This window comes from Elephas maximus, chromosome 16 (assembly GCF_024166365.1).
Source record: "Elephas maximus indicus isolate mEleMax1 chromosome 16, mEleMax1 primary haplotype, whole genome shotgun sequence".
NCBI classification, from domain to species: Eukaryota; Metazoa; Chordata; class Mammalia; order Proboscidea; family Elephantidae; genus Elephas; species Elephas maximus.
In genome coordinates, this window is record NC_064834.1 from 72,569,194 (window position 1) to 72,589,245 (window position 20,052).

General features: G+C 46.6%; 1 protein-coding gene across 13 annotated transcripts in view; it reads left to right on the forward strand.

Annotated features, from left to right (window-relative positions):
* Window positions 1–20,052, forward strand: part of TACC2 (transforming acidic coiled-coil containing protein 2) — a 264,177-nt gene that overhangs the window by 227,037 nt on the left and 17,088 nt on the right. For 12 of the 13 annotated variants that reach the window (XM_049855746.1, XM_049855751.1, XM_049855752.1 and 9 more), the window contains 3 exons: window positions 10,950–11,011; window positions 11,959–12,074; window positions 12,613–12,784. In XM_049855746.1, coding sequence (XP_049711703.1) covers window positions 10,950–11,011; window positions 11,959–12,074; window positions 12,613–12,784 — 350 coding nt within the window. Of the gene's footprint in view, window positions 1–10,949; window positions 11,012–11,958; window positions 12,075–12,612; window positions 12,785–14,700; window positions 14,842–15,717; window positions 15,808–20,052 lie in introns of all 13 variants that reach the window. The other variant, XM_049855757.1, reaches the window with a different exon arrangement.

The following is a 20,052-nucleotide window of genomic DNA, read 5'->3' on the forward strand; positions in this document are numbered from 1 at the left end:
ACCAAGGTCTCCAGTAATCAGCTTCACTGTCCCCTCTGACACAAGTGCTGGTGTAACTGGGGTGCAGGGAACTTTAGTTGTAACCCAGAGGCTTCCACTCCAGCCTGACCCGCGGTCAGGCCTCTTGGCAGTTTGTTTTGTGCTCCATGCAATCTCTGAAGAGCACCAGGGATCTTTATGGGGGGACCTAGTTCATGGTTTTGGGATTTTGACACTTATCTTCCACTACACAAAGCTGTCTTCTTAGCACTTGGCCATGAAAAGACCATCCAAGTTATGTATACATGGACTTGTTTTCTGCTAAGTGGAGCCTTTTGGTTGGCTGTCACACTGGCCCTCTGCCTTGGGACTGGGGAGGTTTAACAGTGCCACCTCACTGAGACCTGACACCAGGGGCCCTGAAACCTGGCCTCAGCCTCCCTTCAATCCCCACTTTCTTCTGCATCCACACCTGAGCCACATGCTTCAACCAGACAGAAACACATCCTTGTCCCCAGGGCTGCCCCTCACCTGGCTGCCTCTGCAGTGGCTGCTGCTGGCCCCCACTGGGACGGCCTCCTCTTTGCCATCTCTCACCTCCGCCTCGCCTGTTTAAGTCCTGCCCCCTCCTAGCCTTTCCTTGGATGTCATGGCGCTGTTGCGCCTGCCCTTAGTGCTTGATATGGGCTGCCCTGGGGGCACTTACCACCACCGGGATGATATGTGTGCACTTCCTGCTTCCTTGCTGGACTGTGTGCACTTCTAGGTTCCCTAGTAGACTCTACACACTTCCTACTTCCCTGCTGGACTGTGTGCACTTCTAGAGTCCCTCTGGACTGTGTGCGCTTCTAGAGTCCCTCTGGACTGTGTGCACTTCCAGATTCCCCGTGGACTGTGTGCACCTCTAGATTCCCTCTGGACTGTGTGCACTTCCAGATTCCCTCTGGACTGTGTGCACTTCTAGATTCCCTCTGGACTGTGTGTACTTCTAGATTCCCTCTGGGCTGTGTGCACTTCTAGATTTCCTACTGGACTCTGTGCACTTCCAGATCCCCTACTAGACTGTGTACTTCCTGCTTCCCTACTGGACTGTGTGCACGTCTAGACTCCCTCTGGACTGTGCGCACTTGTAGATTCCCTCTGGACTGTGTGCACTTCTGGATTCCCTCTGGACTGTGTGCACTTCTGGATTCCCTACCAGACTGTGTGCACTTTCTGCTCTCCTACTAGGACTGTCTGCTTCATCATGTTTTCTCCTCAGCAGCCTGAATATTGTTGTTGTTGTTGCTAAGTGCCGTCAAGTTGATTTCGACTTACAGTGACCCCATGTGACAGAGTAGAACTGCCCCACAGGGTTTCCTAGGCTGTAATCTTTATGGGAGCAGATCACCAGATCTTTTCTCCCGCAGAACGGCTGGTGGTTTGAACTGCCCACCTTTCAGTTAGGAGCTGAGCACTTAACTATTGTGCCATCCGGTCTCCTTACCCTGAGCATAGCAGGGGAAAGAAAGATTTGTGAGATGAATGAAATACAAGGTCAGGCGCGCGAATAGCCTAGTGTGAACTCAGTCAGGTTCACTTTTGCAACATCCAGGCGTTTCCTGGGCCTCGCCTGCGTGTGACGTCCAGGGAGATGTTTTATGTCCTTTATATCCCAGAGACAGCAGGGGACACTGAGCACAAGCTGTGGCCACGGCCCGTTAGATGGCACCTGTGGTCTCCTCCTGGTTCATGCCCCTTGAGGATTGATAAGGAACTTCTAAACGTCCGGAACGCACGTAGAAACCAACCTGGGCTTACCATTGTCGTAAGAATCCAAGGGTTTTAGGGGGTGCGTGTGTATGGTTTTATCTTCGGGAACCAAAGGGATTTTTTTTTTTTTATCTTAGAGAATATTAAAACCCTAATGGTCCTTTTTGAGCTGATAGTTGCCTCATTCAGCGGTAGCATCTATTTGTTCATCTTTAACGTTTTACTAAGGAGCCCTGGTGGTGCAACAGTTAAATGCTCAGCTGCTAACTGAAAGGTTAGAGGTTAAAGGCCAGACCGACGTCTGACAGAGACTGGAGAGACCCTGCCCGTGTGGCCCCCACACAGTGTTCTAGCTTAGTACTGAAGTCACTCCTGAGGTTCACCTTCACCCGCAGATTAGACAGACCCATAAAATAAACAATAAAAACGTGGGTCAACCAAGTATAGGAGACCAAATGGGCACACCAGCCCAGGGGCAAAGACGAGAAGGTAGGAGAGGACAGGAAAGCTGGACAAATGGAAATGGGGAACCCGAGGTTGAGAAGGGGAGGTATTGGTATGTCGCGGGGTAGGCAACCAATGCCACAAAACAATGTGTGTATTAATTGTTTAATGAGAAACTAATTTGTCCTGTAAACCTTTATCTAAAGCACAATAAAAAAAAACAAACAGGTTAGAGGTTCAAACACACCCAGCAGCTCCATAGGAGAAAGACGTGGCAGTCCACTTCTATAAAGATTACAGCCAAGAAAACCTATGGGACTGGAGCCCTACACACCACAGCCAGAAGGTGGACACAACCTAAATGCCCGTGAGCAGGTGAACGGATAAACAAAACGCGGTACAAACATACAACGGAAGAGTGTTGATCCAGTAGTGGCCATGAAGTCTCGGTACATGCTACAGTACGGATGGAGCTTGAAGACATTATGCTGAACCAAATAAGCTAATCACAAAAGGACAAATACTATATGCCCTCACTTGTATAAAAAGACAAGAAAAGACAGATGTATAGAGACAAAAGGTTATTAGCAGTTACCAGACAGAGGTGGAGGGAGGCAGGAAGGGGATTTTATTTCTTATGGAGCACTGAGTTTTGGTTTATGGTGATGAAAATCACATTGATTAAGGGTAGGGTTAAACAGCCGGTTATTTTAAGTGCTGTCAATAAGTTGTATACCTGTAAAAAGTTAAATTGGCAAAAGTGCGATAGACATATTTACAACAACAACAATAACAAAAAAAAAAAGAGTACCTGTTGAGGCTGTTTATGTACAGCCAAATACCTCATGGAATTTGGCTCCTGGTTTGGAGGTTTAGGGTCATGGTTTCAAGGGACATCCCAGTTAATTGGCCTAATAATGTGTTTAGTGCTTCTGCTCTGCCTCCTAGTTCGCCATGTAGCGCCTGGGGTCTCAAAAGCTTGCAAGTAGCCATCCAAGGCACAACAGTTGGTCTCTGTTTGTCTGGAGCAGCAGAGAAAGGAAGAGTCAGGAATAGAAGGAGGATATGGAATGTGTGGCTAATTGCCTCCATGAACAACTGCCTCCTTTACCATGAGACCAGAAGAAATGGATGGTATTTGGCTACCATTATTGAACATTTGGATCAAAGATTCTACGGAAGAAGTCTGATCAAAATGGGAAAAAGGCAGAACAGAATTTCAAATTCTCGCAGACTCCAGGCTGTCTGGAGCCACAGAGGCTGAACAAACCCCTGAAACTGCTCCTCTGAGATAATCTTTAAACCTTAAACCGAAAGTATCCCCTGAAATCTTAAAATGAAACAATAGTTTAGCTTAATTAGTAAAAAATGTCTGCCTTGAGCATTATGCTCTTTTAAGAACTATCTGTATGGGATCAAAGTGACAACAGCAACTCAAAAGACTAGATAGGAACCTCAGGGGACAGTGAGTTTATGTTAATGAGAGAGGAACAACTCAGAAAAGGAGGAGGAGAACCTGAAGAATGTAATCAGTGTCACTGAATCGTACATGTAGAAATTGGGGTATGTTTTACTGTGTATCTTCTCAATAACAACAATAAAATAAATAAGATTTAAGAACAACAACAATAAAAACTCCTGTGGGGCAGTTCTGCTCTGTCACATGAGTTCACTATGAGTTGGAATCCACCAAATGGCACCCAACAACAACAAGGTACTAAAACAAGTGATTCACTAGTTCTCTGTCATATGTGGCAGTTGTTCGTTTTCTGCAAAATCCAACCAACTGGTAAATATATACGTTTGGAATAAAGCTCTTTTAAGCCTGCCTCCTTAGAAAGTGGTTGTGACAATTTAGGAAGTCACTACCATAATTACAGCTGGCAGGTCATTATCCATGTGGATACAGAAGAGTTGCAGTTTTACAAGGTGCTCCTCCACCCCCCTGATACGCTCTGGTTCCCTCCAGCCCCCCGGGGGAAGCTGGATGCAGAGCCCTCTTAGCAGATCATCCTTCCTGTTAACCTTGGTGAGGTCAAGTCCAGCAGCCCCAGGCAGATACGCGGGTGCGTTGATGTCATCGTTGGAGTGGAACTGGCCAGGGCCAAAGCTGTGATCGGAGATTTTCTTACACTGAAGTCACAAACCACAGAAAAATGAAACGTTGGGCTGGAAATAACAATTACCATATGGACACTTATTTACTATGATGTTCACTCTGTAGATAACAGTAAGGCAGGAGCTGTCATTCGTGGGACACTGAGTTTGAGCTAGGTGCTGTGCACAGTGTCTTCCATACATTATTTCATTCCATCCTCCCAGCTCTGCAGAGAAGGATCCCTCCAATTCCCCATGTTAAGATGGAAGAAGCAGGCTTTGAGTGGTTAAGTGACTTGCACAGTGTCGCGTGGCTAATCCATGAAAATCTGGTTGGCCTAACTCTAACAGCCATCCTTCTGCCCACACATGGACATCAGACAGGCTTCCTTTCCTCATCTGTAAAATGAGACTGTTGAATCCACTCAGCGCTTCCCTCCCTGGGCCCTCCAGAACAGTGATGAAGAGCCTCAAGTTGTCTTTAATATTTCCAAAAGCCTAAGTAGAACTACAGAGGAAGATGCCCGGGTAATTAAAATACCACGTTTGGGCTGTAATTATATCAACTTACTGTGGTAGCATGGATCACCTCCCACTGATTAAGAACTCTGATGGATGATTGTAAATATTTTTCTTTGAATGATGGCTTAGTAAATGCCCTTTGTGGCACAGTCTTTTGAAACACCGTGCCGTGGGAGAACATGTAATCCATGAGGCCCCTGGGGATGAACAGATTAGGAACCACTGGGCTCCCCAGCCTCTGAGCCCTCCCAGCTCTGCTCCAAGAGACTCAGGGAGAGAAGAGTTTTTAGTTTGCACGTCTGGATTGTCCCTTGATGGTCAGCCAGGGTTCCTGTTTTACTTAACACACAGCTACACCACACCCTTCTTCCTGCGTCGGACAGAGGGGTGGTGTCCTTCTCGAACTCATTGGCTCTTTGATGATGGACTCCATCGCTGTCACACTTCAGCCCTTGAGAGGGAAGATGGTGAGGAAGTTGGGAGCTGCCTCATCTCCTACCAGAGGGCTGTGCTCCCCACTCTTCTCTCCCTCATCACATATGTTAGGAGTTACGGAAATACTAGCAATGAGCAATAATATATCTCATCACAATCCCTTACTTTTGTATTACACACTGCAGGGCTTTTATTATACATTATTTCAGTTAATTTTTTATTGTGATGTTCTTGTTGTTGTTAGGTGCTGTCGAGTCAGTTCCAACTCATAGCGACCCTATGCACAACAGAACAAAACACTGCCCAGTCCTGAGCCATCCTTAAAATCCTTGCTATGCTTGAGCTCATTGTTGCAGCCACTGTGTCAGGACACCTCGTTGAGGGTCTTCCTCTTTTCCTCTGACCCTGTGCTCTGCCAAGCATGATGTCCTTCTCCAGGGACTGATCCCTCCTGACAACACGTCCCAAGTATGTAAGATGCAGTCTCGCCATACTTGCTTCTAAGGAGCGTCCTGGTTGTACTTCTTCTAAGACAGATTTGTTGATTCTTTTGGCAGTCCATGGTATATTCAATATTCTTTGCCAACACCACCATTCAAAGGCGTCAGTTCTTCTTCAGTCTTCCTTGTTCATTGTCCAGCTTTCACATGCGTATGGTGGGATTGAAAATACCATGGCTTGGGTCAGGCGCACCTTAGTCTTGAAGGTGACATCTTCGCTCTTCAACACTTTAAAGAGGTCCTTTGCAGCAGATTTGCCCAATGCAATGCGTCTTTTGATTTCTTGACTGCTGCTTCCATGGCTGTTGATTGTGGATCCAAGTAAAATGAAATCCTTGACAACTTCAGTCTTTTCTCCACTTATCATGATGTTGCTCATTGGTCCAGTTGTGAGGATTTTTGTTTTCTTTATGTTGAGGTACAATCCATACTGAAGGCTGTGATCTTTGATGTTCATTAGTGAGTGCTTCAAACCCTCTTCACTTTCAGCAAGCAAGGTTGTGTCATCTGCATAACGGAAGTTGTTAATGAGTCTTCCTCCAGTCCCAATGCCCCGTTCTTCATATAGTCCAGCTTCTCGTATTATTTGCTCAGCATACAGATTGAATAGCTATGGTGAAAGAATACAACCCTGACTCACACCTTTCCTGACTTTAAACCAATCAATATCCCCTTTTCTGTCCGAACAACTGCCTCTTGATCTATGTAAAGGTTCCCCGTGAGCACAATTAAATGTTCTGGAATTCCCATTCTTCGCAATGTTATCCATAATTTGTTATGATCCACACAGTCGAATGCCTTTGCATAGTCAATAAAACACAGGTAAACATCCTTCTGGTATTCTCTGCTTTCAGCCAGGATCCATCTGACATCAGCAATGATATTCTTGGTTCCACGTCCTCTTCTGAATCCGGCCTGAATTTCTGGCAGTTCCCTGTCGATATACTGCTACAGCCGTTTTTGAATGATCTTCAGCAAAATTTTGCTTGTGTGTGATATTAATGATATTGTTCTATAATTTCCACATTTGGTTGGATCACCTTTCTTGGGAATAGGCATAAATATGGATCTCTTCTAGTCAGTTGGCCAGGAAGCTGGCTTCCATATTTCTTGGCATAGACCAGTGAGCACCTCCAGTGTGCCATCAGTTTGTTGAAACATCTCAATTGATAGTCCATCAATTCCTGGAGGCTTGTTTTTCGCCAGTGCCTTCAGAGCAGCTTAGACTTCTTCCTTCAGTACCATCGGTTCCTGATCATATGCCACCTCTTGAAATAGTTGAACATCGACTAATTCTTTTTGGTATAATGACTCCGTGTATTCCTTCCACCTTCTTTTGATGCTTCCTGCATCATTTAATATTTTCCCCATAGAATCCTTCACTATTCCAACTCCAGGTTTGAATTTTTTCTTCAGTTCTTTCAGCTTGAGAAACGCCAAGCATGTTCTTCCCTTTTGGTTTTCCATCTCCAGCTCTTTGCACATGTCGTTATAATACTTTGTCTTCCCAAGATGCCCTTTGAAATCTTCTGTTCAGTTCTTTTACTTCATCAATTCTTCCTTTTGCTTTAGCTGCTCCATGTTAGAGAGCAAGTTTCAGAGTCTCCTCTGACATCCATCTTGGTCTTTTCTTTCTTTCCTGTTTTTTCAATGACCTCTTGCTTTCTTCATGGATGATGTCCTTGATGTCATTCCACAACTCGTCTGGTCTTCTGTCACTAGTGTTCATTGCACCAAATATGTTCTTCAGATGGTCTCTAAATTCAGGTGGGATGTACTCAAGGTCATATTTTGGCTCTTGTGGACTTGCTCTGATTTTCTTCAGTTTCAGCTTAAACTTGCATATGAACAATTGATGGTCTCTTCCACAGTCGGCCCCTGGCCTTGTTCTGACTGATGATATCAAGCTTCTCCATCGTCTCTTTCCACAGATATAGTCAATTTGATTTCTGTGTGTTCCATCTGGCGAGGTCCATGTGTATAGTCGCTGTTTATGTTGGTGAAAGAAGGTATTTGCAAAGAAGAAATAGTTGGTCTTGCAAAATTCTATCATTCGATCTCCAGCATTGTTTCTATCACCAAGGCCATATTTTCCAACTACCGACCCTTCTTCTTTGTTTCCAAGTTTTGCATTCCAATCACCAGTAATTATCAATGCATCTTGATTACAAGTTCGATCAATTTCAGACTGCAGCAGCTGATAAAAATCTTCTGTTTCTTCATCTTTGGCCCTAGTAGTTGGTGCTTAAATTTGAATATTAGTCGTATTAACTGGTCTTCCTTGTAGGCGTATGGATATTATCCTATCACTGACACCGTTGTACTTCAGGATAGATCTTGAAATGTTCTTTTTGACAATGAATGCAACACCATTCCTCTTCAAGTTGTCATTCCCAGCATAGTAGACTGTATGATTGTCCGATTCAAAATGGCCAATACCAGTCCATTTCAGCTCACTAATGCCTAGGATATTGATGTTTATGCATTCCATTTCATTTTTGACGATTTCCAATTTTCCTAGATTCATACTTCGTACATTCTACATTCTGATTATTAATGGATGTTTGCAGCTGTTTCTTCTCATTTTGAGTCGTGCCACATCAGCAAATGAAGGTCCCGAAAACTTTACTCCAGCCACATCATTAAGGTCGACTCTACTTTGAGGAGGCAGCTCTTCCCCAGTCATCTTTTGAGTGCCTTCCAACCTGGGGGGCTCACCTTCCAGCACTATATCAGACAATGTTCTGCTGCTATTCATAAGGTTTTCACTGGCTAATGCTTTTCAGAAGTAGACTGATGGGTTCTTCTTCGTAGTCTGTCTTAGTCTGGAAGCTCAGCTGAAACCTGTCCTCCATGGGTGACCCTGCTGGTATCTGAATACCGGTGGCATAGCTTCCAGCATCACAGCAACACACAAGCCCCCACAGTACGACAAACTGACAGACACGTGGGGGTTTATTGTGCTAGAATATATATAACATAAAATTTGCCATTTGACCCTTTTTAAGTGTACACTTAGTGACATTAATTACATTCACCAGGTTGTACAACCATCATTGTTGTCCGTTTCCAAAACTTTTCTTCACCCTGAAACGGAAACTCAGCACCCCTCAAACAATAACTTACTCCCTCCCATCCTCCCAGCCCGTTATTTTATCCTGCAAATGCAGGCACTTTTAGCTTCGCTTTCTAGATCAGCAAATAGGTGCGGAGAATTTGCGTGAGCTGGCCCCCCTGATCCTGGGACTGCAGTCTGTCTGACCTCCTGCTTCCCCAGCCTTCTGCCCAGGGGTCTTTCTGGACCACCAGCACAGCGCTAGCAACTAGAGTTCAGTGGAAACAGCAGTCGCACCGTCTCGCTGTGCAATGCCCTGGTATGAAATAATTACCAAAAAGCAGCCTGCCCTTGGAAGTGACAGGACTCATGACAAATATCTTTGACCCTCTTGAGCTGGAAGCACCCTCATCCTTTCTCGAGCAGCCTTCCCGTTTGGATGTGAAGACAGCAGGCTGCTTGGCACAATTGGCCTTATCCTCTGCTAATTCTGAGAATGGGCTGAACGTGAATGGGGCTTCACTGCCATTGAGGCTTAGAACATAAAGCAGACGAGCAAGATTTGAAAACCATGTTCTATAAGATGTTTCCTCAGAGTAGAAGTTATCCTGATGATGTTGCTGTTGTTGGATGCCATCAATTCTGAAACATAGCAACCCTGTAAGACAGAAGGAAATCACCTGGAAATCACCTTGGCCCTCACCGTCCCCTGCCTACTTCTCATTTTTAAGAGGAGGAGGATATTAAGTCTTCATAAACAAATACTTCTGTGTCTTAAGTTGAGGCAAACCCTGGGCACAGTTTATGTGACAGTTACAGACCCCCTTTCTGAACTCCATCCCGGTGGGGTGGTTTGTGATCCGGTGGTCTTTGCTCTCTCCCAGCGACACACGATCACGGTGTTGGCATTCAGGAAGCATGAAGTCTTCTCGGCTGTTAGTGCCCGAACCCATCTTTGTTCCTATGAGCAGGCCATGCCTACAAGAAGCATGTGCTTGCTTTACAGCAGAGATTTGGAGACCCCTGAAAATGTGTCCACGTGTTCCAGTGCTTGAGTTTATTTGGCCATAACCACACACCCCTAGCAGGTTTTGGGAAAGTCTTCCAGAAAATAGTTCATTTTAAAGCTCGTATTAAAGAATCATGTTTTAAATGATGCTTTCAACAATATGCACAAGGAGAGGGGTTTTAACAGAACTGCTATTTATACTTATTTTTGTATAGAAAATAAACGCATCAGGCTTCGTGGATTGCCGCAGATACCCTTGCACAGCTGGCTTCTTAGCAGGTCACATATCACATCTTGGTTCTCTTTTTAAGAACCATCTTATAGTAGCTACAGATGGTGGCCCTGGAGAGGACAGAGTCCACTTTGGTCTTGTTTACTACCATGTCCTCTGTGCCCAGTGCAGTGCTAGACACATAGAGGATGCTCAGAAACCATTTACTGGAAGGGGGAGTTCAGTAGTGTGGCCAGCCTGGGTTTCCACATGGAACCATTTGGGTAACCTAGGTAGGCTGTGGGGTTTCTACTCTCCAGTGAGAGGATCTGGAATTTTCTTGTCAGCTTAAAGTCTCCAGTCCATTTGCGATATGTCATTTCTCCACCTATGAGCCTTTTAATGGTCTTTGCATCTGAAAATTCGATTGTGACCAGCCATGTGGGCCTGCTAGGATTTTGGACAATGTTCCAGGCAGCTTGTGAAGCTTCTCCTTACAAGCCACACTGAAGGGACAATGTCTCTTGGTCTTCCCTTGCTTCAGAGTATGGACTAAATTCTCAGCGAGAGACCACCATGGGTCTAGTTCCCAAATGTCATCAGGGATGTAGGTGGATTCCATGTGTTGCACACTGAGAGTTGCAGAGAAAACCAGCACCCAAAATGTACATACTGCACTCTGAGAACTCTGTGCAAAACACTTATATATTTGTCCACCAACTTGTGCCTGCTCACGCCCTTTGACTTCTTCAGGACTCTGCCAAAGGCTGTTCATAGCAAGAGGTTTACTGATCCTGGGAAAAGAGCTGAGCTGGGCCTCCCCGTCTGGCTTTATCAGTAGTCCATTCTCAAGAAGCTTGAGCCTTGTTCCAGGACCCACCCTTCCCGGTCCAAATCTCCCTGTGATTTCCTCTGGCGCTGACCTCGCTGTTTGTTTCTTTGCAGAGTTGGATTACAGAAACTCCTATGAAATTGAGTATATGGAGAAAATCGGCACCTCTTTACCTGTGAGTTCTTCTGCCTCAAACCAGTCAGGACACTCGCTCCCCCGGCCTTGCCTTTGTTATGACAATGCAGTGGCCACCTCCCCTGTGCAAAGCATCTTTGGGAGCTCAGACTCCAACTCGAGGGCCAGCTGTGCCACAGCATCCTGAGTGTATGGGAGGGTAAAGGGTGGGCTTGGAGCTTGTACTCGTTCCACTTCCTGTAGCATTTTCAGGGAGACAAGAATGGAATACAGTTAGGCTTCCTGGCAGCATTACTTCCTTAGACCGAGAAAGCAAAACTTGTAAGGGTTTTAAGAAACAAGAGTTTTCGGTGGTTTCTAAGATATAATATTAGGTGTTTTCTACAAATTAATTTTTTCTGTGTATAGCTGAAGCTTATCTCTTTGGGCAGTGAGTCTCATTCTCCCCTTTTCCATTGTAAATGGTTATGATGGCAGCAGTCTTTGCTGACATCCTGTCTGCTGCCACCGGGAGCTTCTTCCCGATCGTGACCGCTTTGCCTGCTGCCGTTCAGTGCTGCCCTCAGAGGCCTGAGGTGTCTGGGAGCGCTTGTGAGGACACGTTGCTCTGGTCTTTATCTTTCCTTACATCATTTGTAGATGTTGGGGCCGTGGCTTCTACACCGCAGCTTGCTGTCAGTCGGGCCCAAAGGTGGGGCACGTAAACCTACCCATAGATGCACCTGACTCAGGTACCACGTCAGTCATATCAGAGCTGCCCAAGCACAGTGTGTGGCCCTTGTCCTTGCCCTCTTGGGGCCATGCTCAGAGGCCATGTTCACTTACCTCTGAGTTTAGCACCCATCTGACAATATGACCTCATTTACATAACGAAAGAAAAACTCTATTTCCAGACAGAGCCACGTTCACAGGTAGAGGGGTTAGGACCTCAATATGTCTTTTGGGGGGCACAGTTCAACCCATAACATGTGATTTGGGTCTCCACAGCATGATGACGACACCCCGAAGAAGCAGGCTTTGTACCTGATGTTTGACACTTCTCAGGAGAGCCCCGTCAAGTCTCCTCCCGTCCGGATGTCGGACTCCCCAACACCGTGTTCAGGGTACGGCTTACGTAGTGGGAGGATCATGAGCCAGGTCGGAGGCCCCAGAGCCTTTGGTCACCTTCACATCGTTGTTCTGACTTAGTTTGCTTTGCGAGTATTAAGGCAGCCTGCCTTTCCCTCGGACTGTCCACACGTGCCGAAGGTATAGACACAGTGATTTTGTTCATGGCTGCCCTTTGGATTAAGGCAGAATCCCCCTGCCCCTCACCTGCAATGTTCTGCTTAGCTGCAGAGCCTGTGCCCCTTAGCCAGTGGGATCTGTGCCCCTTAGCCCATGGTGTCTGTGCCCCCTAGCCAGCTTCATCTGTGCTTCCCACCTTCCCTTGTCAGCAAGCCCTAGGCTGGAACTGGACTGCTTCTCCCTCACACAGTGATGTCTAGAGGCCCCTTAGCCACCAAAGACCTGCTCCATTGCCCTTTGGGAGTGCAGCCCTGGATGTCCAGAGTCTTGGGATGTTGTGCAGCCAGGGTGTCCTGGCTCATTTCAAAGGGATTTCCAACGCAAAGATTCTGAAGGTGCCCTTTGTTCCCCCAGGTCAAGTTTTGAGGAGACCGAGGCCCTTATGAATGCTGGGGCCAAAATCCAGCATCCCATCCCACGAGGGTTGGCCCCCAACCAAGAGCCACATTTGCAGGTGCCAGAGAAGTCCACGCAGAAAGAGCTGGAGGCCATGGCCTTGGGGACTGCTTCAGATCCAATTGAAATTGTAAGTGGGGGCCCAGGGGGCTGAGATCACTGAGGATGAGGCTGGGCCAGCGGGATCCCATCACCAAGAGGGCCCAGCCTTCAGAGCAGCACTGTCTTGGCTGCACCGCATCCCCCACACCACAGAAACCAGCCTAGGAGCCCCCAATCCACAATGACAAATAAAAGGCCCTCCACTCTCACCCCTGTGCGTTTGCAGTTCTCACCAGTCTTCTTGGTGCTTTCTTTGCCTTCAAGGTTATTTACTTTCCACTTTCAGCCCCTTAGCTGGATTGCTGCTCTGGAGCAGTCGTCAGTCTGTACCCTGCCTCTGCTTCGGTGGTGGCAGAGGGCTGACTCTTGGCAGAGACACACAGACAGAGAGATAGATATAGATAGCTGCTGTTGAGTTGATTCCTACTCATAGTGACCTTATGTACAAGAGGAGGAAATGCTGCCCAGTCCTGCATCATCCTCAACAGTTACCACCTGTTCAAGTCCATCCTTGCAGCTATCATGCCAGTCCATCTCACTGAGGGTCTCCCTTGCCCTCGTTGGGCTCTTATGTGTATGGACTAGGATTTGTACCTCTCCCTTCCCATCCCCAATGAGGTCCTGCAGAACAAATAGACAGAGCTGAAGGCCTCAGCCACCTCACCTTCACAGACCATTACGTGTGTCTATCCGCAGGCCTCTGTGTTAGAGGAGGGCTTAAACTTCTGGTCTCCCTATAGCGTATGATACACTTGTAAAGTTCTTCCTCATGTGGAAAACGGACCAGCCTTCTAGGTGAATTTTATTTTTATTTCTTTTATCTTCCTGTTAGCAATTCCTAAGAGGGTTTGAAGCTGTTGATTTAGTATACACCTGTTCCTCACTTTATCAACATGGTTGAGTTCCAAAGACCAGGTTGTTATGCAAAAATGGAGGAATACCACATCAGATCACAAAAATGGAGCATGACTACATCATTATGTAACTACCTAATTACATTATTACATAACTGCCAAATTACATCGTTATATAACTGCCAAACCATTGAGAATCATGGCCCAGCCAGGTTGACACATAACCTTAACCATCACAGCCAGTGTTAACTCTCGCCTCACACCTTGTTTGTTACTGCCAGACATACATCATTAATGCACTAAGTAGTCAAATAGATTTTTTACTATTGTAAATGCAAAATGTCAGATAACGAGACATCGATAAGTGAGGAGTAGGTGTATTGCTTTTGTTCCTCCTTATTAGTAGACCATTCATTTACCTCATGTATCAAATATTTATTGAACACCTACTGTGTGTCTGGCGATGGGTTGGATGCTGGAAAAACAGTAGTGAGCAAAAAGAGGATCTAGAAGTGAAGCAAACGATTTCTCAAATAAACATTGTGAAGGACTCGTACATGGTTCAACTGCTGCAGAGCTGACTTCTGATTTTGAAGTCTTTCAGATCTACCAGGAGACACTTTTCATTTGAAATCATCTTTCCATTTTTTGTTTTAAATGACCTTTGTGAAAACAAAATCTCGCTTACTTTGAAATATATACTTGGAGGTCTTTTCTTGATGAGCTATGTTTGGAAAATCCATCAACTAGCTTGCCTTCCCCCTTCCCCTGAGATTTTTCAAATAAATAAGCAAATGGTCCATTTCCTCCCGCTGACTGGCTATGGTTTCAGAGAGTGTGGGTGGTGTGGGGGTGGGAGGGCACTTAGGGCTGTGCTTTTTCGGAGGGGGGTTGGGCCTGCCAATCTCAACCATTGTGTGTCCGTGGTAATTAGTCCAGGGGAGGAGGAAAGCGTTGACATCTCATTGATCCTCTCTTTAGCCTTAAGAAAGAAATGTCCAGCAAAGAGATGCATGGTCCTTGCCTGGAATCAATATCACTATCTGCTCTCCTCTATTTTCCTCTGTGTGCTCCTCTCTGCCGGCCTCAGACAGCTCCAGAGGGCTCCTTTGTCTCTGCTGACGCCCTCCTCAGCAGGCTGGCTCATCCAGCCTCTCTCTGTGGTGCACTTGACTACCTGGAGCCCGACTTAGCAGAAAAGAATCCCCCAGTATTTGCTCAGAAACTTCAGGTTTGTAGCCCACATGTGACTTTTCGGGAGTTTGTCAAAACCTCAGTAGAGAATGAACCACCAACCGCCCCCCCGCCGCCCCGCAGCCCCAAAGGAAGGAGGCAGCATTATTTAACGAGGAACTTTTAGCTCTAAATGAAATATCTTTCCCTCAGGACCCGTACACGGTGCTGTTTATCCACGATGCCAAAATTACATAAATCGTGTGATTACCTATTGAACAAACCATTTCTACCTCAGTTTGGAAATCGGCCCCAAATGGTCATTTTTCAGAAGTCTCGATAGCCCTAACAGCAGTTTCAGTGATTTATTCTCCAAACTGAAGGTATTAGATCACCACGGAGCCAAACTATTTCTATATGAGAGGCTATCTCAGACTCCCATTGAGATAACATCTGGACTTGGTTTCACATCTGGCACCAAAACAATTATCTACGCTGTGCTTCAAATTTGACAATTTAATTTAATATCCTCTAGACTGGAACATTCAGAGCAGACCTAGAGAGATTGTTAACAGTCGTTTGAGTTGCGGATCCATCCACAGAGACTGTTGGCCAAATTTACATTAAGGGAACAAAAGAAATCAAATCGAACAGTGCTGTAAACGTCTTGATCCCACCTTAAAACTCACCTCCTGTCAGCCACTAATGCATCCTGACAGACATTCGAAAGAGTGATTTAAAAAAAAAAAAGGAAATTAAACACTTATTTCATGATCTGCTGAGGTGTTAATTGTGAAAGAACCCTGGCGCGTGTGTGTTTCCCGAGCAACTGTCATGACACATTTAAGTGGCCTCTCATTCCTGGATGTGGGAGACATTTACGTCCTGTCTTGCTGCATTTCCCCACGGTTCGCTCATACCCCACCGCGGGCAGGAGGAGTTAGAGTTTGCCATCATGAGGATAGAAGCCCTGAAGCTGGCCAGGCAGATCACCCTGGCTTCGCGCAGTCGCCAGGACGCCAAGGTACCGGTGTGCTGCCCAGCCCGCTCTCAGAATGCTGTGTGTGTCGCGTGGTCCCAGCGCTGCTTTGCTAACCGTCGGTCAGGCACGCGACTCCGGGCTCTGACTGAGTGGAATTTTCAAAAGGCTAAAAGCGTAACTCTTGCAAAAAACACATAGTGAGCTCATGGCTGAGAGTTATTTAACTCATTAGTGAGGGGACTAGCAGGATGGTAAAGCTTCTTGAATGGAGGTTATGGGGTAAAGAAGCCTAGAATATGATTGCAGTGTTAGGTAGGGAACTGGGGACTGGTTAAATGGAGTCCCTGGATGGGGCAAACCATTAAGCACCCAGCTACTAACTGAAAGATTGGTGATTCAAACCATCCAGAGGCCCCTCGGAAGAAAGGCCTGGAGATCTGCCATCTGTAAGATCACATCCATTGAAAACTCTAGGGAGCCCAGTTCTCCTCTGACACACGTGGGGTCACCATGAGTCGGAATCGACTTGACAGCAAGTTTGGTTTTGGTTTGGCAGAACGGTAATGCTGATTGAATGGATAATACGAGAGATTAATGTATCTGACCAGTGGAGTAAAGTAAGCTAAAAAAAGATTGCAAGCTTAGACAGGAAACGGGTTAATACTGGTTAAACAGAATAAAAAATCATAACATTTGGGTTTAAAATTTTTTTTTTCTACAGAAATTTATCCTCTACGGAACAAAAATAATTTGCACCTATTCTATTTTATGTGAGTTAACATCTAGCTTTACTGAGGCTGGGCCCTAATCAATCCTGAACAGTAAGTGAGACAGACCTTCCCTGAGAGCATCAGTTGGCCCTTTGGTGAGCTTGTTAGATGGTGCTCTAGTGCAAAGGTCAGCAAACTTTTTTTCTGTAAAGGGCCAGATAGAAAACATTTTAGGCCTTGTGGGCCAGACCATCTCCCTCACAGCTACTCAGCTCTGTGTTGTAGTGGGAAGGTACCGTCAAGTCGATTCCGACTTCCGACTCATAGTGACCCTATAGGACAGGGTAGAACTGCCCCATAGAGTTTCCAAGGAGCGCCTGGCAGATTCGAACTGCCAACCCTTTAGTTAGCAGCCATAGCACTTAACCACTATGCCACCAGGGTCTCCAGTGGGAGGGTAGCCAGAGGTAATACACAAGTGAATGGGCGTGGCCATGGTCCAGTAAAACATTTGGCCCTCAGGCTGTAGTTTACAAACCCTGCTTAGAGTGCATTTGATACTGAGAGGGCACCCTGGGGGCTTCCAGGTGTGAGGTGATTGTCCTTAACAAGCTGAATGAGTTGCTGCAGACAGAGCATGTGGACCTGTGAGGCTGAGCCCACCCCTCCACACAATAGGACGTCTGGCAGCCGAGCAGCCTGGTGTGTTGCAGAGGTGACTTCTGGGAAGGGGACAGGCTTTCAGAAGTCACAGCTCAGTTCTGGGAAGCTTTCCTCTCGGCCGAGAGCTAGTCATTCTGATGAGAAGATTTAGTGGTTCAAATATCAGGGGTTTTGGTCAGAAGTCTTCTCACTGGGAGTCTGGGCCACTTCCCCTCATGATAATGGGGCCTCAGTTTCCCTATCTGTAAAACGAAGAGACTGGATGAGACCAGCACCTCTTCACCTCAGCCCTCTGACTCTTTGTGATTCTGATAAAAGGTGGAGACCACCTTGCTAGAATAATGTACATATTAAGAAAATGCGGTATCTCGCCTCACGGAGTTCACCAAAAACAACCAGCCAAACCCACTGCCATTGAGTAGATTCCAATTCATAGTGACCCTACAGGACAGAGTAGAACTGCCCCATAGGGTTTCCAAGGAGCGGCTGGTGGATTTGAGCTGCCAACCTTTTGGTTAGCAGGTGAGCTCTTAACCACTGCTCCAGCAGGACTCCACAGGCCAGCTGAAATCTATCCCTGGATCCACACTTAAAAACTACAGGAGGTGGGCTTTCTGAGGCCCTGAAAGCCCTGAGGCACTTTAGCCTGTATTTCCCATATGTTATCTCATTTAATTCCACCACAACTGTATGAAGTGAGTCCCCATTTTACAGATGAAGAAATAGGGGCTCCAGGGGGTTAAGTACCTTTCCTGAGGTCATTTAGCAAGTAGCAACTCCAGTATTCAGCTAAAGCCGCTCTGACCTCACAGTCCATGCCCTATGCCCACTCAGCTGAGACCCCAATTGAAGGTGTGCAGAGCCTGTATCCCACCTATGGAGGATGAAGACCCTGGTGGTAATGGCAATATTTGTGACATTTTTTGGAGGTAGCATGGTACAATGGAAAGCAAGAAGGTGGGCTCTGGAGCCAGACCAGGGCTTGCATTCTAGTTGTGCTTTGTGACGTTGAAACAGTCATTGAACCTCTGTGAGCCTCAGTTTTCCCCTCTTTAGGTGAGGTCAATAATAGTGAGTTTTCAGGTTGCTGTGAGAACCACAAGGAGCCCTGGTGACGCAGTGGTGAAGCACTTGGCTGATTGAAAGGTCAGTGGTTCCAACCCACTGGAGAAAGGTGCTTCTTCTGAGGTAGAACAGTGTGGCAGTCTGCTTCTGTGAAGACTTACAGCCTTGAAAACCCTACGGGGCAGGTCTACTCTGTCCTGTAGGATCGCCGTGAGTCCAAATCGACTCCATGCAACGGGGTTTTGGTCGTGAGTGTCATGATCTGATTTACGTTTGAGAAAAATCACCTGGCTCCCATGTAAGGATGGTGGACTAGAAGCTGAGAGATCAGCTAGGAGGCTCTGCCATAATCCAGGTGACAGATGATGGTGGCTTAGACTAGGGCACAGTAGGGGAAGCTGGAGAGAAGTAAACAATTTGGGACTAGTTTAGGAGCACTGGTGGTGCAGTGGTTAAAGCGCCTTGCTGCTAACGGAAAGTTTGGCGGTTCGAACCCAACAGCCGCTCTGTGGGAGAAAGATATGGCAGCCTATCTCTGTAAAGATCACAGCCTTGGAAGCCCTATGGGGCAGTTCTCCTCTGTCCTGTACGGTCACTATGAATGGGAATTGACTCAATGGCAGTGGGTTTGGTTTGGTTTGTGAGGTCTACAGATGGCGTGTCAGATGGTGTATGAAGGGCGGCACGGTGCCTAGCCCAGAGTAGGTGTTTAGTAAAAGAAAGCAGCTGTTGTCAGCTAACACTTCACTTTTGCTCTGTTACCTGATCTGATGCCCCTAGCAACTCTTCACAGTAGGTGGATCTGATTCCCATTTTGCAGATGGAAAAACTGAGCCATGTAACCAGCCCAAGGCCTGACAGTGATTCACAGGCTTATGGAGGACAAGAACCCAGGTCTCTGGATGAGGGGCCTCTTGCCCTGCTCATCTCCTGTTGGTCCATGGGCTGTGCTCTCTCCATCTCTCTCCTTGGCATAGGAGCCAGGGCTCAGCTGGCTGCTGGTTGTGCTGAGGGCCCCTATATGTGCTTTCCTTGGGAGGGAGCCTGTGGGACTGCAGGGGAGACCCCTCCCAGTGACTGGTGGGTGTCCAGACTGGGGACAGTAGGGCCCAGGCTGGAATAAGAATATAAATACATATCAGTGAAGTCCTTGCTGCGAAGCCATAGACTTGCCTCCATCGCCTGGCTCTCTCCGCGGGTGTAATGGCCATGAACGATTTTTTAGAAACCATTGAGCAATAAGGATTTCCCCACTAGATTTATTTCTTGGTATCTTTGGGGAGCAGCTTAGAGACAGAATGAAATGGCTAAAGTTTGGCTGTTAGAAATATGGTGCCTTCCTGGCCAGGAGAAGCTCAGGGCAGGGTTGAGCATGTTCCGATAAGCATTCAGACTTCTGAGTAGGGAGTGTTCTGGACTGCCTGGACGTCCCTGTCCTTCCTCTGAGAACATGTCAGAGATGGCAGTCTGTCAGAGATGGCAGTCGGCAAATGTGGATTGTGAGCTGATTCCTGTCAGTAACATTCTGTTCTCAGACTGTGTCCCGATTGTGATTTAGAAAATATTGCCACAGAAACCCACTAAGCCTAGTGTATTTTAGGAGTGCACGCTAAAAGAATGTTCTCTAGGGGCAGAGGGTAGGGATGTCCTGGAGTATAGCCACCTTTTTCTCTACAGTAGAAACTTGTACCGCTTTTTATAAAAAGTATATTGCTGACTGTGGCCTGTGAAAAGTAGATGATCTTTCCGGCAGCTCATCAGCCTCAGTTAGGTTCCTGTGAGTTCCTGATTCCTACAGACGCTTAAATACACCTCACAGCATTGGGAACTGCTAATGTGTAGAAAGCGA